The 21,216-nt window shown below is 41.3% G+C and overlaps 1 protein-coding gene and 1 long non-coding RNA gene across 4 annotated transcripts in view; one reads left to right on the top strand and one right to left on the bottom strand.

Annotated features, from left to right (window-relative positions):
- The window catches only part of schip1 (schwannomin interacting protein 1), a 325,572-nt gene that overhangs the window by 241,071 nt on the left and 63,285 nt on the right, over positions 1-21,216 (top strand). The window contains exon 1 of one of the 2 annotated variants that reach the window (XM_061781838.1): positions 20,048-20,537. The exons of the other annotated variant lie outside the window; for it this stretch is intronic. Coding sequence (XP_061637822.1) covers positions 20,529-20,537 — 9 coding nt within the window. The 5' untranslated portion in view covers positions 20,048-20,528. Of the gene's footprint in view, positions 1-20,047; positions 20,538-21,216 lie in introns of those variants that run through there. 2 annotated transcript variants of the gene reach the window in all.
- On the bottom strand, positions 581-7,152 carry LOC133482137 (uncharacterized). Of its 2 annotated transcripts, XR_009789700.1 has the most exons (4): positions 6,960-7,152; positions 3,951-4,017; positions 1,375-1,474; positions 581-1,026 (listed from the first exon to the last, which is right to left on the bottom strand). It is a non-coding gene; the product is annotated as an uncharacterized LOC133482137 (long non-coding RNA). The 2 variants fall into 2 exon arrangements; XR_009789699.1 differs by having other exon boundaries at positions 581-1,474.

Genomic DNA, 21,216 nt, shown 5'->3' on the forward strand with positions numbered 1-21,216 from the left:
CAGTAAAACACTGTACCGCCTACAAACATTTTCTTTTATACAATTATTTGTTTTAGATTAAGTGATATTGTTCATCAATATCTGAATTTGCACATTCATATTTAATTTAGTTATTTTTATTTTAGTTGATCTTCACACTGATTTAAAAATAAATCAGAAGTTACTTACTAGCTACTCAATACTTTTCACTGACTACTGTCTTACTCTTCCTGAAGTAATTATTTGGGGGACTACTTTTTACTTTTCCTTGTCATTTTATTCAAACGTAACTACTTATAAGTATTATTGTATTATCTGTCTACATGTTGCTCTCCTGTTTGTGTTCAAATATCTATTGCTTGAAGGGCTAAAACATCACAGCGCCGATGCAATTTATCCTGTCTATGTCGTTTCCCATTATTAAGTATAGTATATATTATTACATTAAGCTAGCAGACTCAAAGGCAAAGTTAGACAAAGACAAAGAATGACCCTCATTTGCAAAAAGTGAAAGTGCAGCCTGTCCTCTATTTTTTTTCTTCCTCTCTTATCTTCGCCTGTTAGTTTGTGTGTGACAGCGCGACATAGTAAAGTGTTCTGAGGTTGATTGCAGACCATTTAGACTGTGATTATGCAATTTTCTTCATATAAATGCAGTCATGAAAAAAAAAAAGTCCATTATGATTTTTTTTTTTTAATCTGGCAGATGGGTTGTTTTAGGAAGGGGGGGTTGATATTTAAATAAACGGTCATTCTGGGAATCCTGTTATCGTTCAGACCAAGGAGTGAGTGTTTATTTGTGCATGATGGTTTATGAAACTCACTCCATCTTTTATAGCCTTTTAAACAGTCCTGGATGCGAGTCTGTGGGGCAAAAGCTGTTGCCTGGAAGTGTGAGGTTGTCATCCGGCAAACCTGGAGCGTAGCCGGCGTGGCCTCGATGCCAATTTATGGAGTTTGCTGCACTATTCAAGCCCTGCTGGAGGGGAAGCGGTGACTTGATTGTGTGAGAAATCGAAACCCGTCACACCTGTTTGAAGCCTTGCACTGCTCGAAGAGAAAGCAGACAGCAAAGAAATTACGCCACTCATAAATGGATGCAGGGAATGGATGATATTACGGCGTGAGAGAGGAGGAGGCTTGTGGAGGAATAGCTGTAAAAATGCAGTTGCGGGGCGTAAGACAGCACCAGGGGAGCATTTTTGGGCAAAATAATCCTTCTGTAGAGCCTAATACCGCCAGCTTAGTGATAACATGCGTGAGTAGACCTTAGCTGGAAGAAGATGGCCGGTTGAGCAGTGAGGAAGAGAGTGGACGGGTTGGAAAAGCAGTGCAGAATTGATAGATTCAAAAGGAGCAAAAGGGTCCACTTCCTCTATCGCCTCATTTCCTTACGTGGGGGGTTGCCAAGGACGTTAGTGTCCATTAAAATTGCAGCATGTTTCTATAAAATGAAGCCTCGTGCATTCGTTGCCTCTCTCCTCATTTCGCCCACCTGTAGGATAGAACAGACCACAGGGCAGCACATTTACAGCGGCAAATGACACTGAACGTCAATCAACGCCTCCCAACAGAGAGGTATTATGGCTAAATCGCAAATTCTATTCAAATGTCCTTATGCATGTATAGACACGCAGAAGCTCATTGTCAAAATAATTTTGTATGATTCCTGACATAAAAGTAAGGCTTCACAAACATTTTCTGATCAAGACACAAACCTTTCAACCAAAAGTCATGGATTATGGTAACAGTGACATGTACATTGATTTACTGTAACAAACATGGAAGGAAAATTCCTTTGCTCAGAAATTGTGTACCTGCTGGATGATCAAGAAAACAAATAGCTTCCTGCATTTTACTCGGCAGCTCAATACAAACCAACCCAGGAGCCCTGTTTTGGTTCCCGACCCAAAGTTTGGAGAGGTAGAACTAAGTAGTACAAAAGTGAATTATTGTTGCTGTAGCAATACGTCATCAAACCTGAACAGAACAATCCATTCTGAGAGGCTATTAGACGTTATGGTGTTTTGAAATAATCCATCCATCCATTTTTCCATACCGTTTACCCTCACTAGGGTCGCGGGCGTGCTGGAGCCTATCCCAGCTGTCATCGGGCAGGAGGCGGGGTACACCCTGAACTGGTTGCCAGCCAATCGCAGGGCACATACAAACAAACAACCATTGGCACTCACATTCACACCTACGGACAATTTAGAGTCTTCAATCAACCTACCATGCATGTTTTTGGCATGTGGGAGGAAACCGGAGTACCCGGAGAAAACCCACACAGGCACGGGGAGAACATGCATGGATATGAACGCGGGTCCTCAGAACTGTGAGACAGATGTGCTAAACAGTCGTCCACTGTGGCGCCCTGGTTTGGAATAATTGGGGATTAATTGTCCCCCATGAGAAAAAATTTAAATAGAATAATATTCAGTTCCACAGATCGACCCGAAAATTTGAATACATTTTAATATCTGTCCAGTTTACTTATCATGTGAGGGCAAAAAGAAGTTACACAAGTAACCAGAAACAATCAAAGTGGGGCAAACTTTCCCTATGAAAACACATTAGGGGAAAAGTTTTTTTGTTTGTTTGTTTGTTTTTTAATCTTATGCTGGGTGCCCTTAAACAATGACAAACCAAAACATTTTTTGTACAGAAAGGCCACCAAGATCTAGTGCTTTGCTCGTCCTTTTCAAACATACTAGTTGAAAAGTTAACTTTTTTGTACAATATCCCACATTTGTCCACATGCATTCACATCATCGCCCTAGTTATGTCCAATGTTGTTGTCAAGCTCCTGAATGATTCAACACACACTATTGTAGGGTCCATTTGCTCGCTGATTCCTCATCCGGGTCATCCGCTTTTTGCCCTCGCGCCTATTTACCCTCCGAGCCCTTTCAACAGCTATCTCTCATGCTGCGTGGAGCATGGGCACATATAGAGCCTGGAGGAGGAGATGAAGCAAGAGGCTGAATATAAAAGGTAGTCAGCCAAAAGGGCATCAGGCCAGTGAGGATGATGACATGTTGGCAGAGGCTTTTGGCAAATAACAAGGAATACTCGAGCAGTTATGAGGAGATGAGCCCCCTCCTCCAGGTATATTTGCAGCCAAAACATTTATTTTTTTATTTTTTTAATTCCAAGATTGATTCTGCCTCAAACATCTTCTCGGCTAGAATGGCTGCAGCTATTACAAGATTGGCTTTTATGGCTTTTTCAAAAGAGAAAATGTTTAAACCTCAACAAGTGCATTTATCTCAAAGTGCTTTCGGTGAATGTCTTTTTTTAAACGGCGCAGCCGCTATCATTTAATCGCAAATATCACAGTGCTGCCGAACTACGGCATGACTCACTTGCCGCCGTGCGATGGCCGAGCCAGCGCTACAGGGCCGCACATTTATCTCTCATTGAAGCCTTGGTTAATATTAAGCAAATGTAAATACAAAAACCAAGCAAGCATTTTATATAAACACAAGCAATCTATTGACTGATTCTCCATTATCTACGCTCTGTGGTCATGGATTGCCGCTAATCATCACTGCTGTATTATACACTATAATCCGCAAATAAAAGGTTGCTATTATGCCTTTAACTGCTGTAATCTCAGCTCAATTCCTTCACTCTGCCCCCAATTATTTCATCCTCAAATAATCTCTGAATGTCTGCTCTGGAGAAGGGGGTGGATATGCTTCCCAAAAGTAATACTTACTTTTTGTAACATTAATGAGCTTTTTGACCTCTTCAATGTGTATTTAAAAAAAAAAGTTGTTGACATCCTTTAAAGCAGGCAAATTGATGTGTTTATCCTTTTATGGTTACGATGTCAAGTAGAAAAAACAATTATACTAACAAAATCTCCCCAAAAGGTGGGAAAACATGTCATGGTCAGATGAAACCAAGGCTGAATGTTTTGGTAATAAAAGGCATGTTGGGCGCAAGCAAAAAAAAATAAAACATACCCACAGTGAAGCATGGTGGCAGCAGCATCATGCGTTGGGGCTGATTTTCTTCAGCTGAACCTGGAGCCTTAGAAAAAGTGGAGGGAATTATGAACAGCTCAATAGCAATTAGACTTAGCACAAAAACCTTCCGAACTTTATTTGGGGTTACTCAGACACATTTTAAATGGTGGCAGGTGTGTACTGACATTTAACATGAGTTTGAATGTGGTTAGTTTATTCTGTACACAACCAAATCGCCCTGTATAAGAGAGTGTGCACACTTGTGCAAACAAATTATCTCAGTTGTTTATTTTTACTTCCCCTCTCAAAAGATTATAAAAACTTTAACTGAATTTTACTGGTTAAAGGTCACATTAATGATAGAAAACATTGAAATAATTTATTTTGGTCCAATTTTTTATATCACAAAAATCTGGCATTTGATCAGGGGTGTGTAGACTTTTGATTCCCACTGTATGTGTCGCAGTAGACAGGAGGCATGGCATCTGTAAAGCTGATGTTGATGTACAATGTCAAGAAAAAATATGGACAAAAAAAATAAAGCGATTGAGATCCACCTTTGAGTGAGTGACAGAAGCTGCAATACAATATAGCGCAATATCTACTATTAGTATATTCCCTATACAGTATGTGAGATTGTAATACATATATTATTTTAGATTAAGTGTAACTCGTTATTTGTGGATAAATGATTACAAATATAAAATGTTCTTTCTTTATTATCATTTAAAAAATGAAAACCTCCACCCTAATAAATCCCTAATTGATGTATCGTCCACTTGAATGATTAAATGCCACACCTTAAAAAGTCATCTTTTTCTCCCAGGAAAAAAAATAATGATTTAAAAAGAACACATAGTTCCACTAGGTAATGGTAATTAATTATTTGTAACATGACATTTGAAACCACCATGTGGTGTGGTGGCTATAAATCTGACGTTTATGGCGCAGTGTCAAGATTAATGAAGAAAGCGATGGAGCAATATCTACCATTATAGTAATTATTTAAAAAAAATTATTATTGTCTTTTTTATTAAAATGATTTGATATTAATTTTTCTATGAATAAAGAATAGAGAGAATCCAATAATATTGGACTGTGTCTGTAAGAGAAGATCTAGTTTAAGGAGTAAACTCATTCAGTGTGATGTTGTAAATGGAAATTAAATAATCTGATGTAATATAGACAAGTAATCGAATTAAGTGATATTAATAGAAAATGATTTGGTGATCTTGTACAAAGACATCCTGGAAAATGTCTAAAAGGGAGTTTAAAATCACTTTATAAGGACTTGGGTCACATTTGATTTACACATATACATAAAGTAATGGTTAGATAGTGTAATAGCTATTAGTGACAGCTGAATGAACAGTGAAGGGAAACTGAGTAATTACAGTGGTGTTCAGGCAAAAACTGCGCAATAGCTTGATATTTTACCGCAGCATCACGTTTGAATATAGGAGTGGCTGGGCTGCCATTAAATTAAACGAAATAATATAAAATAATGTAAAGGTTGACCTTTTCTGTATGCATTCCTCAAAGCAATCATGCATGAATTGGCATTCTCAGCAACTGGGGCAAGTCTGTTTGTGCATACATTTAAACAATTACAGTACATTTCCAGTACTTGACTATAGAGTGCCAGACCATCGTACCATAGAGCCTAAGTCAGCTCCAGGGCTCCGATTTAGTCAAGTCAATTGTATTCATATAGCGCCAATTCACAACAAAGGTTTTCTCAAGTCACTTAACATGTCATCGCTATTGGGCGGAATCCTTGCATCTCCAAAATCACAACTTTTCAGGAAATCAAAAAGAACGCCCCCTTGCTTGAGTTACCAAACACCACATCGTTCAAGTTGGTATTATACCTTTTATCACGTACCAACATCAACACAGCGCCACCCCAAATTAGGTTAAATCACTAATTTAATTAGCTAAAAATCGCTAATTTATTACGCTGTCATTGTTTAAAATAGAAGGACACATCGCCAGCACGTCACCAGCCCCAGCCGTCCACGTCAGTCTACGCGCAGGCCGGTCCCCCGACCAGACAAAAAGCCTTTGGTACTTCACATAAGCAACGACTGTGGGTACATCATCTTCCGAAACACTTTCTCAAAGTCTTAGAAGCATGAGTGATACAATAAATAAAAGGCTCAGCTGACTAAGCAGTTTAATAGGCAGAAATGAATCTGCATGTATTCCTTCTGCACCGAGGCATTATAGCGATACATTTTTAACAAAGCAGGCCTACTCAAGTGTATTTAACCTAATTATTTCTAGTCGTTATTGTCTAAAAACAAACAGACTTTTTATCTTGAAGCAACACAATGCCACACAACATGCGGAGAGTCAGAAGAGGCAGACCTTTACAATACTTTAATGAAGTTGTTCTCAAGCTGTTTCCAACACTTTAAATTGGCTAATTATCTGGAAAAATAACAGACTACATGGGGCCAGACCAATAGTATTAATTTGTGAAAATAATTGACCATATTTAGACATACAAGGTTTCCGCCCGACAGTGACACTATGAAGCAGGTCCAGAAACATGCTCCTCACATTACTAGACCAAGAGCCCTCACATGTCTGAGCAAGTGCTAGGCAACTCAAGCAGGGAAAAACTCCCTTCAAGCAACAAACCTTGAACGAATCCGTGACTCACTGTGCTTGGCCATCTGCCGGACCACTTTGGTTGAGACCGTGATAGAGGAGCTGCCCAGAGGGCAGAGAAAGGGATAGGATAGAGCATTTGGAGCAGTATGTATAACATTCATTGTATTCACTAAATGAATGCTGTGGGGACTAAATCACATACCATATGTCCTAAGTCAGTCAAGTCTTAACCTTCAAGTTTCAAGACCCAAGTTACTAAGGCAAAAATTAAGCAAATCAGGTCTAGTCCCCACTAAATTTCAAGCAAGTCACACCCAGTCAGCCACACCCACCCCAGCCAGTCCGCCAGTCACAGCCCACCCATGTAAGGCTCTGTTGATGACTCACTCATGGCCATGTTGTTTCCATACACGTCCCAGCAAGAGTCTCCAACACTTCTCTGTGGATTGAGCTTTCCTTCCCAACCCGGTCGTCCTCTGACCTTCCTGCCTTGTCATTCTACCGGGAATCCCCTCAGCCTTCTGCCCCCCGACCGTTAGTTCAACTCAATTCCAATCTTAAAAGCCCCTCTGTCGGGACTGTAAACATCCATCCATCCATTTTCTAAGCCGCTTCTCCTCACTGGGGTCGCGGGCGTGCTGGAGCCTATCCCAACTGTCATCGGGCAGGAGGCGGTGGGGTACACCCTGAACTGGTTGCCAGCCAATCGCAGGGCACATACGAACAAACAACCATTCGCACTCACAGTCATGCCTACGGGCAATTTAGAGTCTCCAATTAATGCATGTTTTTGGGATGTGGGAGGAAACCGGAGTACCCGGAGAAAACCCACGCAGGCACGGGGAGAACATGCAAACTCCACACAGGCGGGGCCAGGGATTGAACCCGGGTCCTCAGAACTGTGAGGCTGACGCTCTAACCAGTCGGCCACCGTGCCGCCGGACTGTAAACAATGTCTAGTAAATCTGACACACCACAGAGCAGAGTATCGTTAAAAAGCCAGACAAATTTAAGTTAATAAAAGTATGTGAAATCGGCCTTCCAAATGTTCAAGAATTAAGACATTCTTTCAGCTTCAGTGACACTGTGGGTGTGTCACTGAATCCTCTGAAAAGCCCGGCCCTTGGAACATTCAGCTGTCCATCAAATATGTTCATTCCCTCCCGGCTCCTAAGCTTGGAGAGGAGAATTCCAGCGATGTACATTGCACATGTTCCCACGGGCAGCAGAGAGGCACTCTGTGGCAACCGGGCAGCTTCTGAGCCCCGGCGTAATGACCGGCAGCCGCACTGCCTGGACAATTTCCCCTCCTTAAATCCAGCAGGCCCTTAATCGCGCTGCTATAGCTGCCGAAAGATGCACCATATACGGCCACAGCAGTGCGATGGATCGCAGTCCCCCTGGATGATTTTTTTTTTCTCCTCCTCCTCGCCCTGCGGCGTCGTGGTCGGTAACTGTCAGGCTGACGGTCCTAATGCCGTTGCATCGAATTGCCGGCACCTGTCACAGTTGATATAGAAAGTCCTTTCTCACTAGTATGGTGGTTCGGTGTACTGCACTTGGGTCCTACCCTAAACTGGCCCGTGACACTAGCGGCCACTTTTGTGTGTACCCCGCCTCTCGCCCAAAGTCAGCTGGCATCTGCTCCAGCTCGCCCGTGATCCTAATGAGGATAAGCGCTTTATAAATCAGATGACTGGATCAATGAGTGCAATTCCAAATCGGGGCATTCCACTGTATTCTGGCCACAAATTTGTTAGGGATCAATCATTGATCCAAAGAGCACCACAGTCCCTCTGGGTTCCCACATGTTACGAAGCAGATGAAATGATCCCACAACTCTGGTTTAAACTGTCACAACACTACCTTCCATGTGTCACGTTGTGCTTAACCTCGATCAGTGGGGTTAATTTGAGCAAGCAGCACTTTATCACTGGATAAAATGATCTTTTGCTGATTTTCACCAACCTGTAGTGTGGCATCCACACATATTTCCCAAAGAACCTTCCCCAAATTTGAAATATCAGATATCTGTGCTTTAAAGGTAAAGAAAAGTCTGTCATTTACTGCCAACTCATTCCTTAAATCTCATTTAGTCCCGCTTGGTTTCATTTCCTCCTAAATCACTGGTGTTACTTTTCCTTGTTACTCACTAGACATTTAGTCGTTTATGTGAGAAAGTAGCAAACAGCAGGTGCAAGTTCTGCCCAAAAAAATAAAAAATAGCCAAGTGATCCAATTTGGTGTGGGTTGTTAATTGCGTGGACGTCTGCACACTGCAAAGCTGAGCTCGGGGCACAGCGGAGGCTTTAAGGACAGCGTTGGGAAGGCAACGAGAAGCTCGGGATACAGACTGGATTGTTTCTGTCTCTATATGATTGTACATGTGCTCTGCTTTGGACAGGCTGCAAAGCTCAAGAGCTGACTTGATTTTAGTGTCTGAAGCATACACTACAAGGACACCTTCGGCATCTAATTAATATACCTGGGCGGCATCAGGAATAAGGCAGTCAGTCGAGCATAGACCTTTGCCAATGCACCAAATTATACATCTTGAGTGTCCACCTTTTATCAATCAAATTCATTAATTATTCTTTCCATGCAATTGACTGGTGACCAGTCCACAGTCTGCCCTCCCTCCAACTCATCCGCAGAGAAAATGGAGGGATGTATTAATTGTTATCTGACCAAAGTTAATGACAACAGTTTCCTTGACTAATGCTTAAATGTGACTGATACTCTCAGTATTGAATATCAATTATTATTTATCTAGCAGTTTGTTTATCATTGTGTTTGTAGTTAGCAAGATTGTGAAAGTGCCATGAATCATACTGAGAGCAGCTTCTCTAATATTCTGGTTACCTTATTCAGGATAAATATATATACATATATATATATATATATATATATATATATATATATATATATATGTGATGAATATCAAATATTAAAATAATAATAATAGTCACTGATGGTGTGGTGGTACACTCGCCTGACTTCAGTGCAGGCAGCGTGGATTCAGTTCCCACTCAGTGACAGTGTGAATGAAAGTGTGAATGGTTGTCTGTGTCTATATGAGCCCTATGACTGACTGGCGACCAGTTCAGGGTGTCGTCCGCCTTTCGCCCAAAGTCAGCTGGGATAGGCTTCAGCACCCCGTGACCCTAACCAGGATAAGCGGTGTTGAGAATGGATGGATGGATAATAATAATAATAATGAATTACACTTATACATTACACCTTTTATTAACACTCAAAGATGCTTTACAGTTGTACACATTATTTATTCACTCCTCATTCACGCACAAGTGGTGGTAAGCTACTTTTTGTAGCCACAGCTCCCCTGCGGCAGTTTGACGGAAGTGTTGCTGCCATTCTTCGCCTTCTGCGCATAGTGGTACAATTTCCTGACTTCAGTGCAAATAGCGTGGCTTCAATTTGTGAATGTGAGAGTGAGTGTGTCTCTGTCTCTAAATGTGCGACCAGTCCAGTGAGTAGTATGCCTTTCACCTCGTCACTTGGGATACGCTTCAACTCGTCGTGAACCTGAACAGGATAAGCGGTATGGAAAATTGATAGATTGATGGATAGATGGCTAAAACAATTCATTGACTCAGTCTCAGTCTCAAAAGTTAATAGTCCATACACAGTGAATGGTATGGCAATGTTTTAAATGTGGCTTTTATCTAGTTTTGGAAAAAGACTCAATTTTACTCAATAGATTGTGTACCTGGCCGGCGAGTGTATTTCATGCTGATTTTAAGAACCTGCACGGTGGGTAGTTAATTAGGAAAAGAAGGGATCAAAATGCAAATTTCTTTAAATCTCAACATGACATAAAAACCCTGTGGCCTCCCCCTGGATTCTTCCGAAAGAAAGTCTTCAGTAACAGTACACAGTCCCCAGCAGGAAGCCGTTCCAGGCTGGTCTAATTCTTTTGCTCTAATTAGAATTAGTGTGCCGCAGTCAAAATGGGTCTACGGTAGGTCTCGGCCATATCTCGCTAGCGATAAGATCCTCAGTGATAGCAAACGATAGCTGTCATAACTTCATTAACGACTTGGCAGACTTTTGCCAACTCTGCTTGATGCACTCGACATGGGATGCAGGCCCCTTTAGCCTCTTTGTCACATTAAGAACACTGATGGAATTAAACTTTTTGGGGGTGATTTCTGCTCTCACAAATGTTATGGAAAGTGGCTTGCTCCGTTATTTATGTGTTTGTACTTTATTAGGGCAAGGAACATGTGCCTCACAGTTAGGAGCTCCACATTTTAGTCTCTGTGGATGACTCTGTGGATGAAAATGGCTGGATGAATGGACGGTTTCAATGTCAAATACAAAGATAATGTATTGAAAATGTCATGAGTTTTGTTTACGTTGCTTTCAAATCTGCCGAATAATAGACAACCGGGTTATTCCTCTACATCTCTGTTTTCTGTTAAGTATTTACTTATTTACTAAATTTAGGTTTGTGTCATATGCAAGACTGGAAGACTTCTATAAATATCACGACATATTGGAGATGTTTTTCCCACCAATATATATTGATTATCGCATTGCCGTTTCCTAGTATTATTATGTTGTGAGTAGGCTGTCAAAGTTAAAGCGTTAACTCATGATTAATCACAAAAAAATATTGCATTAATCATGTAGTAACTCAGATGAATCACACAATTTATTTTGACCACCGAAATCTGGAAAATCTGAACGCGTTGCAGGTTCCTATCAATTTAGTGATCAAGTCAATGCTTAGGCCAGTGCAAAGATAATTGGGTTCGGCGGCAAATTTTGCTTCAAAAGTCTCACCGATAGGACTTTAGATAAAACAAAGTTAATTTGCATGTAGTTCAGTGCTGAACTTCGTTTTCATCGAAGCACAATTTTAAAATACCATCTCAAAGCAAAATGTGGTACTATCTGTGGTATAGTTGGCGCTTGTGATTAATCCTTATTAATCAAAATTCAAAAGTGTGATTAATCAGATTTTTTTTTAAATAATCGATTGACAGCCGTAGTTGTGATTTACTTTGTTGGTGGATCTGACTCACAGTTGAGAGGTTCTGGGCTCGAACTCTCAGATCTGGCCTTTCTGTGTGGAGTTTGCATGTTCTTCCCGTGCTTGTGCGGCTTTTCTCCAGGTACTTGGGCTTCTTCCCACATTCCAGAAACATGCATGTTCGGTTAATGTAAGTCTACATTTTCTTTAGGCGTGAATCCAAGAGAATGATTGTGATAGACTGGCGACTATTTCAGGAAGTTAGCTGGGATAGACTCCAGTTTATCAGTGACCCTGAACAGAACAAGTGTTCGAAAATTGATGAATGGAGTTGCTCTGTCTTTCCCCCTTCAAATCCTGTCTTCTAAATGCCTCCCTTATTGGTTTATCTTAAGCAGGCTTGGAGAAATGATTATAGCCTCACTTGTAACTGCAAATGTCTTTCCTACCATCGTTTTCGACACAAACAGGCCATCATGCTTTTGCATACTGCTGTGATTGTCAGCACGCTGTTGACTTTAGCACCATTAATGCCCAACTCTCTGTACAGTAATGCGCTTCCAGTAATATCATCTGGCTCTTCATCACATTTATTGCTGTTTGTTCCCTGCCTTGACTTGTATCTTGGCTTTGGTAATTGATGCTTTACATTTTAGGCGTTTTTGATGACTGCAGGGCTGTATAAAATCTAGCAATGGCCGAACTGTCCTTTTTGCCTCTATAATCCAAGTTTACAGATTACACAAATGTGGCACATACACCATTCAAATGCATCTAATGGGTGAGCGTACTTGTCCAATATTGAGACAGATGTTACTCTCAAAATTCATTACACACTTGGTTACCAAGTGAAATTGCTGTCTGGATGTAAAGTGTAGAAGGGGAGATCAATATATTACAGACAGGTATTAGAAGCAAAAGCCACTACATGCACTGGGACCTCAACACAGCATGTAATTTATTTATTTATTTATTAAATTTTTTTAATCTGCAACAAAGGACACAAACATACATCAGACACTTCACGTGAACGCCCCACAAACTGATCTCTCCTCTTCGCTCGCACCCATTGACTTGAATAAAGTAAATCATCATTGTGTTTCCGAAGGAGATTGATGGCTGCGCTCAATGCTTTGGTCACCCATCCTATTTAAAAAGGCAGGTCAGTCAGCCAGTTAAAGAATCTGACCTTTTATTGTGCCCGACTGACATCTCTATTCATCATCAACAGGCTGCGTACCAATGCACTCGCCCAGCTGCACAGGCTCTAGTTGTACCCTTCAAACTTTGTAGGTTCATATGGGGCAGAACGATGAATGCACATATATGCACTCAAGTTAGTTACACTTGCACGTCTAATGATCTAAAGAGATCCAATACAAGAGCTTTGTCTAAAATGTTGCCTTTAAAAAAGATAATTGTGCTGAGTGATTATGGCACGGCAATAATAACATAAATCACATGTACATTATGTTGATAATTCTTCTGCTATATGAAGTTCCGCATTAATATTGATATTATACTATAGTATCAAAAATATAGATTGCATCCATGCTTGCATCTAGCTACAGGTATCTATCTATCTATCTATCTATCTAGCTAGCTAGCTAGCTAGCTAGCTATCTATCTACCTAGCTATCCATCTATCCATCTATCCATTCATCCATCAATCCACCCATCCAGCTAGCTAGGTAGCTAGCCAGCTATCTGGTTTGTCTGTTCGTCTTTATAAGCATGTTGATGTGTGAGGTCAGCAGTATTCCGGTCAGGTTGTTTTTGAAAAGTTGATACCAACACTCCAGCATTAAAAGAACTAAATACATACCCCAGAGTGGGTAATTTTCTTTCATGCACTGGACTTGCATTGACTCCAATTTCCTCATCTCATTTAAAAGCTGTTTGCATGCACTCAGGTTAATGTTTGTCTTCTCAGAAAGTTGAGTTGGAAGTGTGCCATGGAAATGGGGAGCTATGCGTTCCCAAATCATCTTTTCATTCCATTGTCATTCAATATTGACCTTATGGCTGTAATCATTTCAATTTCTAAAGAATGCAGCATGATGAAAAGTCTGTTTTTGGCCTCCTGTGGCCTCTTCTGTTCAGGTGGGACACTTTCCCTTCTGCAAGGCTGGCCTGGTACCAAACTCAAGTTTCACATACTTTATTTTCTGCCATTTGGTTGTGGCCGAGATGTAGGGAGAGAGAAAGGTTGATAGGGGGAGGGAGAGAGAGAGAGAACAACCTCCAAGGTCACTTTTAGTGTCTCTCCGTTAGAGTTGGCAAGATCCTGACAAGGCCCAGACAGTTTTAATTTCTCACTGTCTGTCAGGAGTGAGCCCGTGAGACGGATATAAGCAGAGGAAGATGTTCCTCCGACTTTTCTGTGTTATCGAAGCAGTATTCATTTCTCTGCTCTTATCTGTCTGTCAGTAATGGGCTTTCAGTGATTGCTGCCAGAAGATAACCGCAGTGGATGGACTGCTGCTTTAGAGCTGGTAGAAGCTTTCCAATAGATGCCGTAGATGGCGAATATGTTGTTTTGACCATTGGTGAGAAGTGAAATCCAATCGAATGTAATTTTGACAGATGTCACGTCTCTGGGTTGATCTAATGGTGAACTTCCCATGACCATCTGTGCAACCTAAAGTACATAACAGGTTATAATCTTCCTCATTTTGCAATGATGTGAAATAATTCAATGATGAGAGGGATGCTGTATGGAACAATGCTTACCTTCAGAATTCACAAACTCTGCTTGTCATTCATGCATTATTCATTGAGACGCTGGCATGTTTTTATGAATTACAATGAAAACGAGAACAAGCATGGCTCAAAGTGGAGCGCAGACCGAGCTTGTTCTACTCCGGTCCTGTTGGTGGTGGTAATGCTCATTAAACAATGAGTACCCCCGTTAATATTCCATTCAGTTGTAACAATGGTTGTGGAGGAACCTAAAGGCCAAAGGTGGCTGTGATTATGTGTTTATTATTTGTTAGAGGCTAAATTATTGAATCTCTTCGTAAGGTATCAAAGGAAAGCATTATACGTAGGATATAGGCGGTGTCGTGAACCCACTCCTCCATTTAGAGATGGTTTCTCAACCTTGACTTCAATGGCCTTCCCCTCGCCTCTTTCAAACCATATGTATTCTCTGTCCAGAATATGTACATTTTGGTCCATAAAAGAGTGCTGTTTCTCTTTAAGGTACAGGTAGACAGCCGAAACTTAACTGAATGAGTTATTGTGACATGCGCCTGCTCAGGGGCTGCTTGGTTTCCCAAATAAATTCCACCCAAACATCTGTCATTTGCTGGCTGAGGCCTCTCTCCAACGTATCTTAAAGACTGTTGTTTTGCATCCCGAAAAAGTGAAACCAACCTAATACTTGGGTTTCCATACCAAAACTCAGGCTAGAGCTGTCCTATCTCCTTGATACATGAATTGATGAAGCCTCCTCGGATGAGAGGCGAAAACGCAAGGCAAGGCAAATCTATTTATATGGCGCATTTCATACACAAGGTAACTCAATGTGCTTTATATTATTAAACACATTCAAAAACACAGAGTAAAAGACAATCAAAAACAAAGTACAGTACAGAGAAATAAAACACAGCTTCCACACCAAAATTCAATGGGATTGTCTATGACCTATGCTTTACCCCTCCATAAATGATCGTAGAAATCAGTTTGGATGTGTTACATAATCCTAAATAACCAAACAACAAATTCAAACGTAACTTTAAAAGTTACAGTTTTAAACATTTCTATCCACCAAGTTTCATTGAACTCCATTGTATATGTTGGGAACCTTTACAGACGAGGCAAAAATAGAATGAAAAAGGGAAGCCATCTTGAGCATGAACAGTATGTGTGCTGGAGAGAACAATATCTTGACACAAAAGTGGCATTGAATTGTCGAGAGGGCATATAAACTCTCGTTGCTCAAATTCTGTCAAGATGAAAAGAGAAAAGTGCCCTTCGACCACTCTTCACTTTTATTGGCTACAGCCATACTGTTTGGGGAATCAGGGAGACAAAGTGGAGAGGAGGAGTGGACTGCCTGATAAGAGAAGGGAGAGAGATGGGGAATGGAGTGTTAGCACTACTTTGGACCCCTGCTGTCTTTACATTGGGGGGAATCCCAGTTGGTTCTGTCCCCACTGTAATGTGAGGAGAAGCCGAGTCAGTGGGCTTTGAAGTACCAGTCCGTTATTACATTGATGAACTTATTTGCTTTCTCCAGTCAACACACCGTATCTGAGGACCACTCCTGTGCGTCAAACAAATATAAATCTTGGCTGGCTACGTATGCAGTGCAGAAGCAGAGTAACTCGCCGAGAGATTCCCGGCACAGAGGCACTCGGGGGATGCTGATCCAATTCTTTAATCATCATCTTGGAAATGCATGGGTTCATGGAGAGGCGAGCATGGCGAAATGTTTGGGGAAAGGGGCCCCTCGATGGCCCCTTGTTGTCGCACATTTTTGCAATGACAACTTTGACCACATTTATCTGTCTTACAAAGTCTGTTGGCTGAGCTGAGTTGGATATAAAGTTACTGAACACAATAAAATGAATTTAGCTGTCAGGGAAACAAAAAAATAGAAAACGGTATCTATACCAGCTTAGTAGCATTCTTACCTTTACATTTGTTGCAGTTGTTTGCGGGTTGTTCAGTTGGGTAATTGGTAGAGTGGCAGAGGGCAGCACAATGAAGCATCGGTTGATACTGACCCTTTACAGCAAAAACGGTTAGGTTGGGTTGAGGGATTGAAGCTCAACTCAGATCTTTCTGTGTGGTGTTTTGTAGGTTCTCCATGTGACAAGTAGCAGTCAGCTGAATGGAGGGAGGGAAGGATGGGTTTTGAATAAAGGTTCAACTTGAAATCCATATACCACAATAGGACCCCCTAAATGTGATTATAATCACCTAAATTAATAGGTTAAACCATAAATATGCCACAAACTATTACCCCAAATCACTTTTAACAACATTTGAAAAACTTACAAACATCTTTAAACCTTGTTGTACCCTTAAAAACATGCGTAGTAAACATCTTACAGCTAAGCACGCACATGCACAAGGTACAGTAGCTGTGCATGTCAATAATTCTCATGATGATGATGAAGAATTAAAACAATGACAGTACAGAAAAATGCAGGAGTTATAGTACTTAAACGGTGCAGACTACCGACACTCCTGAGGCGGCATGTGCTGGTGGGAGTCTGCTGGCTCCAAGCGGAGTAGCAGTTAGCACTACAATGGCTAGCACTTTGGGTTTTGCTGAACCAAAACTGCTGGATCCATGCAGTGACAACATACCTGGCAGTTGCAGATAAGCTTAGCGATGTTCAACTCAGATGTTATAACGGATTCCACTGGTTTTGATGCCGTGTTTAGTCCTAGTTTGGCAGAATGATCATGAGCGAAAGCGGCAGACATGGACACTGCCATTTTATCTATCTATTCCTGATTGTAAGTGGAACGTCCATCTTACCCATACAACAATTGTGGGTTACCAGAAGTTTAGTTCCACGATTTGACAATGAATCTGCCATGTTTACGGCTGACATTAAACTTTCCTTGTCCCATTTAAAGAAGCACTACATTACAGTAAATATCATACATACTGTAGATAATACTGTATTTTGCCATGAAAATAAAATGAAGTTTTTTGGGGTTTTTTGCCACTTTGAAATCCTTGAATAGGTGAATTTGTAAATACCGAACCGTGACTATGCAGAATCCATTGTATAGTAGGAGTCCATTTGTGTCCCTCAAGGTAAACTTTACAAACCTCAATTCCAATGAAGTTGGGATGTTGTGTGAAATGTAAATTAAAAACAAAATACATTGATTTGCAAATCCTTTTCCACTTATATTCCATTGAATACACTAAAAAGACAAGATATTTAATGTTCAAACTGATGAACGCTATTGTTTTTTTTGCAAATATTTTCTCATTTTGAATTTGATGCCTCCAACAGGTTCCAAAAAAGCTGGGACAGGGGCAACAAAAGACAGGGAAAGTTGAGAATTGCTCAAAAACACCTATTTGGAATATTCCACAGGTGAACAGGTTAATTGGAAACAGGTGAATGTCATGATTGGGTATAAAAGGAGCATCCCTGAAAAAAACGTTTCGCAATGTACATTGGCAAGGAATGTAGGGATTTCATCATCTATGTTCCATCATATCAAAAGGGTCAGAGAATCTGGAAAAATTTCTGCACGTAAGCAGCAAGGCCGAAAACCAACATGCCCGTGACCTTCTATCCCTCAGGCGTCACTGCATCAGTAACCGGAATTGTGTAAGGATATTGCCACGTGGACTCAGGAACACTTCAGAAAACTATTGTCAGTTAACACAGTTTGTCAGTACATCTACAAATGCAAGTTAGAACGCTACCATGCAACGCACAAGCCAAATATTAACAACACCCAGGAACGCAGCCGCCTGGCTTCTATTGACCTGAGGTCATCTGAGATGGACTGAAGCGAAGTGGGAAAGTGTGCTGTGGTCTGACGAGTCCGCAAGTCAAATTGTCTTTGGAAATCATGGACGTAGTGTCCTCCTGGCCGAAGAGGAAAAGAGCCATCCGGATTGTTATCAGCACAGACTTCAAAAGCCAGCATCTGTGATAGTATGGGGGTGTGTTAGTGCCCATGGCATGGGTAGCTTGCACATCTGTGAAGGCACCATTAATGCTCAAATATACATACAGGTTTTAGAGCAACATATGATGCCATCCAAGCAACGTCTTTTTCAGGGACGTCCCTGCTTATTTCAGCAAGACAATGCCAAGCCACATTCTGCATGTATTACAACAGCGTGGCTTTGTAGTAAAATAGTGCGAGGACGGTCTACCATTGAAAATGTGTGGCGCATTATGAAGTGCAAAATATGACAACAGAGATCTGGACTGTTGAGCAAGTGGGGTTGTACACCAAGCAAGAATGAAAAAGAATTCCACCTACAAAGCTTCAACAATGCTTATTGAGTGTTGTTAAAAGGAAAGGTGATATAACACAGTGGTAAACATGCCCCTGTCCCAGCTTTTTGGGAAGGTGTAAATATCTATCTTTGTTGTGTGTTCAATTCAATATAGGTTGAAAAGGATTTGCAAATCATTGTATTCTGTTTTCATTTACATTTTACACAAGGTCCTAACTTCATTAGAATTGGGGTTCGTACATCAGTGCTCCCCATTGGGTTCATAATTTGAGTCTAAAGCGCCCCTTTTCCACCACAACAGTTATGACTGACAGACTGCATGTTCAGTTCCATCTGGAGGTCTAGGAGGTACAGTGTATATTATTTGCACCTCTTACCATACAGGCCATACAGTATACATGTCAGTTCCCAAGCTGTAAAAGTCTCAAGTGCTCAAAGGCAGTACCTTTGAAGGTACACCCTGACAAGACATAGTATTCCTAGAGGTACAGTAAATTCATCAACTTTTTTTCTGGAATATTCTGGAGTCTATCCAAGATGATTTAGGGACAGAGCTGGAGTATACTATGGAAAGATCGCAGGTCAATTACAGGGCTAATTTGCAGTTAATCTGTCTTTGTACCAAACTGCATTTGTCACAGTTGGTTGAATTTAACTGTGGACAATTTAGAGTCTTTGCTGTAAATGAACTAAACACACATTTTGTTAACATTAAAGTCAATGAAAGTGTCTTTGAATAACAAAATCGACAGTACATATTTTTTGCTTTTTGTTTAAGTGAACCTATTGTACATGTTTTTGTAAACAAAGCTAATTAGGAGTCTTTGCTGACCATTAACATTTGTTTTTGTAAAATTAGTAATCTATGATTAACCTAGCATACATTTTTGTAAACACAAGAGATAATTTAGTCTTTGATTAACCTTAGCATATATGGTTTTGTTATCATTGTAAGTAATTTAGTCTTTGTAACAAATGAAGACAATGTAGTCGCGAAACCTAACCTACATGTTTTTGTAAACAGTGATGACAATTTAGTCTTCTACCATACATTTTTATAAACACTGAAGTCAATGAGAGTGTTCAATTAAACTCACTTTGTTAGTAAAAAAAATAAAAAATAAAAATGAGGACAGTTTTAAACTTGAAAGCCTAACATGCGCAGGGAGAATATGTTAACTGATCCAGCATAGCTTGTGCTGAGATTAGAACCCAGAACCACGTCACTCATCAGATGCACTGCTTGGGGTGCCAATTCCTACCAGTTCCAATATGACGCCAAAGAGATTGCCTTTGGTGTCTTTCACAGTCTACTGCTATTTAAAAAAAGTATTTTTATGTCGAATCCATTACAACTCCAAATTGTGGATGCAATAACACATGGGTCTGAGGCTCTAAATTCAGAACAGAAAAAAGTGTTTAATAATTCACCCAAATAGTTTCCTCTCCCTCGCCCCCTCCCTCTCCTTCTCCCTCCCTCTCTCTCTCTCTCTCTCTCTCTCTACCATTTGCAAGGTCAGTGTCGTCACTTTCTCACAGAGTCCAGACAGACGTGCACGCTGCTTTAGAAGAGGAGGATTTATTTGTTTTTTAGGGGGTGGTCGGCAAGCTGGTGTTCACTAAGTTGGCAAGGATCCTTTGAGCGTCCGTGGACTTTCCTTCCACTCCACGAGGACGCAGGGACCTCGGCGCGAGTGAAAGGAGCGAATCCTTTGGATTTAAAACAAATAACCACCTTATTCATTCATTCATTCACGTTTCTGCTGCCGTTGTGCCGAGACGAGCACACACATTGCACAGCGATGCCCGCACCCAGATGTCCTCTTCTTCACCTGGTCGTCTGTCATTTCGGTGGCCGAGCCGGCACCGCCAGCAGCCGCCCTTAGGATACATCATCAGCTGCTGCTTGCTGCTCGGAGACAAGTGGGGAGAGCCTCGTAACTGCGATTTGTACACTTTGACAATGTCTTGAGATGCGCGGCGGGGGGTGAAAGCTTACAAGATGATGACAGTGAGTAGAAATGTTAACATTTGCACTTGTGGCTCGCATGCATGCCGGGAAAGGGTGCCACGCGCGCTCGTTAGAGAGCACATATGGGCGTTTCTGTCGCTGCCGGCTTGTGCGCGGCGCGAGCGTGTGTGTGTGTGTGTTGTGTGTCGGGGGTGTCAGGTTCCTAATGGGAGTTTTTGGGAGCATTACATCATAACAGCACAGCGAATGATTCTGCAAAGCGGGATAGAATGAGATGTGCCTTTTTCATTCAGAAAGGCGCAGGAGGGGACGTCAAGCGTGCACACATATGTCACTAGCTGGGCGGATACGATTGCCTCCCCCTTGTTTGGTGCTAAACACCAAATTAAATGAGTTGCAACGAAGAGCACCCCTCTTATTTGGGAAGGGGTGTCGGTGCAGTTGTCAGTGTGCATGCAGCCTGTTTCGGTGGCCGAACAAAATCCAGGCTGCTTGTGTGTGTGTGTGTGTGTGTGTGTGTGTGCATGGTGTTCGTTAATCCCACAGTGGATCAGGTTTACAGCTCCAGGATGTCGTTTTGCAGCCCCCCCCCCACTCTCACACACACACACAAAAACCCTTCCCTCTGTCAATCTCTCGCATAAAGGGGCACTTTATCTGATTACAATATTGCATTCAAGTTCATGCGACCAATCGTGCGCTGTTATTGGTTCATACA

The sequence above is a fragment of the Phyllopteryx taeniolatus genome, chromosome 8, assembly GCF_024500385.1.
Source record: "Phyllopteryx taeniolatus isolate TA_2022b chromosome 8, UOR_Ptae_1.2, whole genome shotgun sequence".
In the NCBI taxonomy this organism is placed as follows: domain Eukaryota; kingdom Metazoa; phylum Chordata; class Actinopteri; order Syngnathiformes; family Syngnathidae; genus Phyllopteryx; species Phyllopteryx taeniolatus.